The following is an 8,951-nucleotide window of genomic DNA, read 5'->3' on the forward strand; positions in this document are numbered from 1 at the left end:
AAAGCTCTTGAGGGATGTCCAAAAGATGCTTTCTGTACCTACTGCTAACCAAAATACAGCAGCATTTAACGTAAAGGGAATTTGTCTCCAGGATTTTGCTACCCGACAACAGCATGTGTCACTTACTGGGCTGCTTGCTGCAGTTTTGATAAAAATATCACTTTTCTCTGCTGCAGTTCTCTGAATGCTGAGCTCTGTATATCCCCACCCACACCACTGATTGGCAACTTTCTAAGTACACTGTGCATAGGCAGAAAGCTGCCAATCAGTGGTGGGGAAGTGGTTATACAGAACTCATGAATATGGAGAACTACCTGGCAACAGGTGTACTAGTCCTCTAGTGATAATCTCCTGCTAATAAAACAGGGATTTTTATCAAAACTACAGCAAACAGCCCAGTAAGTGAAATCACTGGAATCAGGGTCTCTGTCTCCACATTATGCTGCTCTCAGATTAGTAGCAAAAACCTGGTGAGAATCCCCTTAAGAACACAAGTGCCAGGACTTCTTTTGTCTTGTGGTATTCCCTCAGAAGATGCTCTATACTTTACAAAGCAAGTAAATGGGAGAGCTCAGAAGATGCCAGAAATAGACAGTAAAAAAGAAGTCACGAAAGCCTTGGGTAAACCCTCCAAGAAGCAGCAGCGGCCAAAACAGTTAGAAAAACGCTGAGGAATTGACCGAAAAAAACAACAGAAAAGTAAAAATAAAATTCCAGAGTTTCTTGAAGCGTCTTTCGCTTGAAAACCTCAGCATTTTTTCCAGAGTTTAAAAGAAGTCTTGTGCACGTGGTCTTTTAGGGTTTTATCAGGAGCTTCTCTTTTCCTGAAGTTTTTTTTTTTTTTTTTTCCAGTCTTGATTGATCAGTGCCTTTGGAGATGTTTCCATTAGGATCTGCCTTAGGGTGCTTCCACGCAGCAGCCTACGTCTGAGTGTCCGTCTCCTGTGGGTGTACACTCCCAAAAAAAAGTGTACGGCAGAGCGCACGTTCGCTCTGCCGTCACCATTGTGGTCTATTGCCCCCGTCAGCGCATACGTCCGGACCCTGTTTTGCTGGGAATTGTAGGACGTATGCCCCGACGGGGACACAGATCGCAATGTGAAAGCACCCTTGAAAAAAAGTGACATGAACTGTTTTATTTTTGCACAGGGTGTTTTTCAAAACTTCTTCGGGGAAAAAAAGAAAAAACCATATATGAACAAAGTGGATTTCCCATAGAAATTAATAAGGAGAGTTCTCCAAGAGTGTTTGTGGAGTATTTGGGCATGGATCCACTCCAAAAAACCTCATTGTGAACAAACCCTAAGCATATACGTGCACACTGACTTTTTTCTCCATTTGGTCAAAGACAATGGGTTTCCTATAGGAAACCTCTTAAAACCTTTCTTTAGGGTACTAGCACACCCACCTTAACAAAATGCCAAAAAAACACTATAAGGCCATGTTCAGATGTTGTGTTTTTCAGGTACATTTGTCTCTTGTCCATGCTGATAAAGTTTAGTGCCCCCCCCAAAAAAACATGATGCAACTTCCTGAGTTTTCTGCACCAAAAACGAAGCCTTACCCGTGTTTTTTGCTGCGTTTTTGCACTTATTGCTTTTTATGGGTGAAAAAACGCTGCAAAAACACTGAAAGAATTGACACGCTGCCGTTTTCAAAAAAGCAGCAGTTTTCCAAATCAGTCAGGAAAATAAACAATGTGTGTGCATGAGATTTCTGAAATCTCATAGCTTTTGCTGGTAATGTAAAATGCAGCTTAAAATTTGCATTAAAAAAGGCAGCAAAAACGCAATGTGTGAACATAGCCCAACAGAATATAATGCACAAAAACACCTAGCTGTCCATATGTTCAGTCTTTTGGAGCTTTTTTTAACGGCTTTAAGATATATATATATAAAAAAAAAAAAAAGATGCCAGCGGTGAAGGAGCCGCAAAAACAAGTGAAAAGATGCCCGAGAAGACGCTTCAGGAAAAAAAACACTGGTGTCTTCCCGATTTGTTTTTGCCTTGAAAAACTTGGCGGGCGGCCAGCATCTTATAGATGTCGGTTACACGTATTTTAGTCTTTTTGTTTCCGGAAGCATTTTTTGCAGCCTTCTGATTGGACCACGCTTAGTTTGGCGCGGAGCCGCTCCATAGATGTCACATGCACCCCCACCACCCGTGTGTTTTTCAGAAAAATTGAAGGTATGAACAGAGAATTTACAACACGGATGAATAGTCTTTTAAGCTTTCTTCATAGTGTTTATTTAAACAGACAGGCTGTGTGCCCACTATGCGTTTTTTAAGCGTTTCCTCAGGGGCAATTCCGCCACAAAAACGCTTAAAAAACGCTTGGTAGAAGGCCTGCCATGTTCCCCAATGACAATCCGCATGTGCTGTGCACATGCTGCGGAAATTTCAACTGAGGATTATCATTGCGGAAAAATCTGCAGCACTACCAATTATTTTGCGTAATCGCGGCGTTTTCGCCGCCATTGACTTGCATTGAATCGCTTAATATCCGCATGACTACATGTGCACATGCGGATATTAAGCGATTCAATGTGCGGTCTGGAGAAGAGGAGACTCTCCTCCAGACCCGGATACCATAGAACCTGTTAAAAAAAAAAGAATTAAAGAAGAAAAAAAAAAAAAAAAAAAAAAAAAAAAAAAAAAACACACACATTATACTTACCTTCTGATGGCCCCCGGTCTCCATAGTGATGCATCCTGGCTCCCCGACGGCTCGCGATGGTCTAAAAGGACGTGCCATGATGTCATTTAGTCATGTGACGGGTCACATGACTAAATGACATCATGGAAGGTCCTTTTAGACCACCGCGAGACTCCGGGAAGACCGGACGCATGGCATAAGGAGCCCATCGGAAGGTGAGCATAACGTGTGTGGGTTTTTTTTTTTTTTTTTAACTAACTTGGTCACACTATATAAATCCGTTTGCATGGATTTATATAGTGTGACCAAGTTGTCAAGCACTTTCCAGGTGATGCTAAAATCGATTGGAAAGCGCTTGACAACCCGCATGCAAAAATGCATGTGCAAAACGCGTGACAAACGCTTCTACCTGGCAGGAAAAACGCATGTACAATCCGCATGCGTTTTTTCTGCCAGGGAGATGCAGAGACACTCAGGAAAAATCCGGAGCATTTCTGCATCGTGGGCACATAGCCTAAAGGTTCTTATGAAAATGACAAAAGGCAAAAAAAAAAAAAAAAGTTGTGCTCCTGGTGCATGTAGATCCCCTATGGAACAAGGATGTATTTTATAGCGCTCACATACCCTACCCTGCAGCGCTGTACACAGATATCACCAGCTCTTACATTGAATACAAGTAGTGCTTTACATAATTGCAAAGAAGTAAAATCTCCAGCACAAGAACCTGATCGGACGACATCACCGATTATAATAATCTATCAGCGGTTCATGCAGAGCGGGCAGCCTGGGGTCGTAGAGAGCATCATCACACAGGCACCTATGTGACTGACAGCTGTCCTGGCCTGGACCCTGCAGTGCCGCTCGGTGCCACTCACCTGCGCCAGACGCCGTAACGAGAAGGGTAACATGATGCACGGCTGCACAGGAACCGGACCGGGGCCTCCCGCACAGCTCAGAACAGCAGCTGCAGCACAGGGAACGCACGTGTGACAGCGCCTGCGCACTACAAACCTGCCACGCTAGTACTCTACACAAGTACGCAGGCGCAGCCCGCAGTGCATTCTAGGTGACGGCAGCTCGGTTTTGTGCTGTACAGATCCGCAGTAGAGAGGCCGTAATTGTGTAACGTGCGAGGCGAGCTCCGTGCGCTCCGAGCTGTGCTGTCACTCTGTTACTGCGGGTGGAGCAATGGCTGCCTATGTGCTCGGGGTTTGTAGGAGCTGTAGGTGATGTGTGTAGGTGTAGTCAGTGGTATAACGTAGAGCAGCACAATGCACTTGATCTGGATGGTTGGTAAGCAGCCCCAATCAAGTTCCTAAGAAATTCAAGCAGTCCTGCAGGCTTAGGATTTATCAGTGTCAGTGTGAACTATCCATTGACATTGGAATGAAATGAAACACTATGGCAGGAGACCCTTTGGGACCCCACTACTGACACAGAGACATAAAGCTAGGCTGCAGTTTGCCAAAATTGTACGTAAATCAAAATCCTCCTGGGAAAGTGTCTTGTGGACAGATGAAATGCCAGGAATGGAAGTTCTGCGCTATACTCATCCTAATTATAATTGTGGCTAGATGAGATCAATATAGAGCTTTTTGGTAAAGCACATCAGTCTACTGTTTACTGAAAATGCAATGAGGTCTACAAAGAAAAGAACACAGTACCTACAGTCAAATATGGTGGAGGTTCAAAGATGTTTTAGGGTTGTTTTGCAGCCTCTGGTACTGGGTACCTTGACTGTGCAAGGCATCATGAAATCTGAAGATTACTAAAATGTTTTTGGTCACAATGTAGAGCTCAGTGTTAAAAAGCTGGGTTTTGTTCTAGGTCATGGGTCTTCCAGCAGGACAATGACCTCAAACATACTTAAAGCAGAACCCAGAAATGGATGGAAACAGTGCTGGAGATTTCTGAAGTGGCCAGTAATGAGTCCGGATTTAAATCCCATTGAACATTTGTGGAGAGATCTTAAAATTGCTGTTGGGAGAAGGCACCTTCAAATATGAGAGACCTGGAGCAGTTTTCAGAGAAAAGTGGTCAAAAATTCCAGTTGAGAGGTGGAAGAAGCTTGTTGATGGTTATAGGAAGTGATTGATTTCAGTTATTTATTTAAAAATGTGTGCCACAAAATATTAAAGAAGTTGTCCACTACTTTTACATTGATGCCCTATCCGGGCAACAATGTATGATCAGCCGGGGTCCCGCACGTGGCACCGCCGCTGATCAGCTGTTATCGGTGCCAGCGATGGCGGCCGGAAGTGCTCACCTGCCGGGCTCCGCTGTCAAGTGGTAGTGGCCGCCGCGGTGTACTGCACATCTGCCTCCCATTGAATTGAATAGGAGGCAGATGTGCAGTACACTGCGGCGGCCACTACCACTTGACGGCAGAGCCCGGCAGGTGAGCACTTCCGGATGGCACCGATAACAGCTGATCAGCGGGGGTGCTGCGTGCGGGACGTTGGCCGATCATACATTAGGGCATCAATGTAAAAGTAGTGGACAACCCCTTTAAGTTGAGGGTGCCAACAGTTTTCTCCAGACCATTTTGGGGGTTTGTAAGAAATTATGTCCAATTTGCCTTTGTTTGTCTGTGTTTTTTTGTGTTGTTTATTTCAGGGCTGTGGAGTCGGTGTCCATTTTGGTGGAGTCGGTACTAAATGGACCAACTCCAACTCCTAAAATACAGGTGCTTCTCACACAATTAGAATATCGTCAAAAAGTTAATTTATTTCAGTTCTTCAATACAAAAAGTGAAGCTCATATATTATATAAAGTCATTACAAACAGAGTGATCTATTTCAAGTGTTTATTTCTGTGAATGTTGACGATTATGGCTTACAGTCAATGAAAACACAAAAGTCATTATCTCAGTAAATTAGAATCATTAACAAAAAACACTGCAAAGGCTTCCGATGCGTTAAAAAAAAGGTCCCTTAGTCTGTTTCAGTAGGCTCCACAATCATGGGGAAGACTGCTGACTTGACAGATGTCCAGAAGGCAGTCATTTACACACTCCACAAGGAGGGCAAGCCACAAAAGGTCAATGCTAAAGGCTGATCGCCTCCATGCCACACCGCATTGATGCAGTAATTGATGCAAAAAAAGCCCCGACCAAGTATTGAGTGCATTTACTGAACATACATTTCAGTAGGCCAACATTTAGGATTTTAAAATCATTTTTCAAGCTGTTGTTATAAAGTATTCTAATTTACTGAGATAATGAATTTTGTGTTTTCATTGGCTGTAAGCCATAATCATCAACATTAACAGAAATAAACACTTGAAATAGATCACTCTGTTTGTAATGACTCTATATAATATGAGTTTCACTTTTTGTACTGAAGAACTGAAATAAATTAACCGCTTCCCGACCGCCCACTGTACATAAACGTCGGCGCTGCCTGGGCTCTGTGCAGCGCCGACGTTTATAAACAGTCGATGGTCCCGCAGCGCTCAGGACCCCCAGGGTCCTGCAAGCACTACGGTTGCGGTGCAGAGCGACAGCTCTGACAGGGGACATCATCGGGACCTGATTGGATCAGGTCCCAATGATGTTAACCCTTTGCTATCTTCTAGATGCCGCGATCTATAGCGATTTAGAAGATAGTGAGAGGAGAGGGGGTCGTCCACTCATCTCTCCGACGGCCCCCCTGATGTCTGACAGGACCTGCCATGTACGGTGTCCTGCTAGGCTCAGCCTGCAGCTGACTCTAGCAGGAGATAATGACAGTTTTACACTGTCAGCAGAGCTCTCATGCAATGCAATACATGTCTATTGCATTGCATGAGAACAGTGATTAGAAAAATAAAAATGAATGTCCCATACAGGGACTAAGTAGAAATGTAAAAAAAAAAGTCTAAAAAATGTTTTCAAACTGTTAAAAAAAAAATCACAAAGTAAATAAAAATAAATAAAATATTAAACCAATAAATCAGTATATTTATGCAAAAACAAAAAAAGTACACATATTTGGTATCACCGCTTCCGAAACAACCCGATCTAGAAAACTGTCACACTAATTAACTCCTTCTGTGCACACCGTAAAAGAATGAAATAAAAAACGGAGCAAAAAACTATGCTTTATCATCATACCGCCAAACAAAATATGGAATAACACGCGATCAAAAAGACGAATATAAATAATAATGGTACTGCTGAAAACGTCATCTTGTCCCGCAAAAAACAAGCTGCCATACAGCTCCATCAGCCGAAAAATAAAAAAGTTATAGCTCTCAGAATAAAGCGATGCAAAAATTTTTTTTTTTCTATAAAATAGCTTTTATTGTGTAATAGCGCCAAAACATAGAAAAACTATATAATTGTGGTACCGCTGTAAACGTATTGACCCGAAGAATAAAGCTACCTTATCAATTTTACCACACGTGGAACAGCATAAAAAAAAATATAAAAACAATTCCGGAATTGCTGTTTTTTGTTTATTCTGCCTCCCAAAAATCGGAATAGAAAGCGATCAAAAAATGTCAAGTGCCTGAAAATGGTACCAATAAAAACGTCCACTCATCCTGCAAAAGAAAAGCCATCACATGACTATGTCTGTCAAAATATTGAAAAATTCTAGCTCTCAAAATATGGCTATGCAAAAACTAGATTTTACAAAAAATGCGTCTTTTAGTGTGTGACAGCTGTCAATCATAAAAACCCGATATGATTCTGGTATCGCTGTAATCGTACCGACCCGAAAAATAAAGTCGTCTAATCACTTATACCGCACGAGGAACGGCGTAAAAAATAAACTCTAGGGTTAGGGTTGTGTTGGGGTTGGGGTTGAGGTTGGGCTATGGTTAGAGTTGGGGTTAGGGTTGGGCTAGGGTTAGGGTTGGGTTAGGGTCAGGGTTAGGGTTGTGGTTAGGGTTTGGCTAGGGTTAGGGTTGGGGTTAGGGTTGGGATTTTTTTCAAAAGTAAAAAAAAAAGATGACAATATGGCGACTAGTGTTGAGCGCAAGTGCTCGCTACTTGAGTTTGCATCGGGTGCTCGGGTATGCACTGAGTATCGCAGGTGCTCGAGTGACAAGCTCGAGTCTCCTCCCCATATGCTTCGTGGCCAAAAAAAACTTGCGGGGATTGCCTGCCATGCACGAGCGATCCCCGCATGTTTTTTTTTGGATGTCTAATAACCGTGAAACATGCGAGCGGGGACTCGAGCATGTCACTCGAGCACGCGCAATACCTGGTGCATACCCGAGTACCCGATGCAAACTCAAGTAGCGAGCACTTGCGCTCAAGATTAATGACAACTTATTCAATATGATGACCTAATGTTATCAAATTCTGTGTCGTACCTCTGGGTTCAAAATGTTCACTATACCTCCTGATAAAATCCTTAAGGGGTGTAGTGTCCAAAATGGGGTCACTTGTGGGGGGTTTCCACTATTTAGGTACATCAGGGGCTCTCCAAACGCGACATGGCGTCCGCTCTCAATTCCATCCAATTTTACGTTCAAAAAGTCCCACAGTTCTCCTTCCATTCAGAACTCTGCCGTGCGCCCAAACACTGTATTTTCCCCACATATGGGGTATTGGCGTACTCAGGAGAAATTGCACAACAGTTTTTGGGGTCCAATTTCTCCTCTTACCCTTGTGAAAATAAAAAAATTGGGGCTAAAACATCATTTTTGTGGAAAAAGTTTGATTTTTTTATTTTCGCGGCTACATGTTATAAACTTCTGTAAAGCACTTGGGGGTTCAGGGTGCTCACCACTCATCTAGATAAGTTTCCTGAGGGGTCTAGTTTCCAAAATGGTGTCACTTGTGGGATCTTCCACTGTTTAGGCACATCAGGGGCACATCCGCTAATTATTCAAGCAAATTTTACATTCAAAAATTCAAATGGCGCTCCTTCCCTTCCGAACCCTGCCGTGCGCCCAAACAGTGGTTTTCCCCCACATATGGGGTATCTGCTTACTCAAGAGAAATTGCACAACAAACTGCATGGTGCAATTTCTTCTGTTACCCTTATGAAAATGCAAAATTGGGCTGAAAAACATTTTTGTGGGAAAAATGTGAAAATTTTATTTTTACGGCTCAAAGTTCTAAACTTCTGTGAAGCACCTGGGGGTGCAAGGTGCTCACCACACATCTAGATAAGTTCCCTGAGGGGTCTAGTTTCCAAAATGGTGTCACTTGTGGGGGGTTTCCACTGTTTAGACACATCAGGGGCTCTCCAAACGCAACATGGCATCCACTAATTGTTCAAGCAAATTTTACATTCAAAAAGTCAAATGGCGCTCCTTCCCTTCCGAGCCCTGCCGTGCACCCAAACAGTGTTTTTTCCCC

At 43.1% G+C, this 8,951-nt stretch overlaps 1 protein-coding gene across 1 annotated transcript in view; it reads right to left on the reverse strand.

Annotated features, from left to right (window-relative positions):
- The window catches only part of SHMT2 (serine hydroxymethyltransferase 2), an 83,725-nt gene extending 80,034 nt beyond the window's left edge, over positions 1 to 3,691 (reverse strand). Inside the window, exon 1 of the mRNA XM_073663341.1 lies at positions 3,532 to 3,691. Coding sequence (XP_073519442.1) covers positions 3,532 to 3,564 — 33 coding nt within the window. The 5' untranslated portion in view covers positions 3,565 to 3,691. The remainder of the gene's footprint in view (positions 1 to 3,531) is intronic.
- Positions 3,692 to 8,951: the final 5,260 nt, after the last annotated feature.

The sequence above is a fragment of the Phyllobates terribilis genome, unplaced genomic scaffold, assembly GCF_046119375.1.
Source record: "Phyllobates terribilis strain yellow unplaced genomic scaffold, ASM4611937v1 Scaffold_2__4_contigs__length_985480577, whole genome shotgun sequence".
Taxonomy (NCBI): Eukaryota; Metazoa; Chordata; class Amphibia; order Anura; family Dendrobatidae; genus Phyllobates; species Phyllobates terribilis.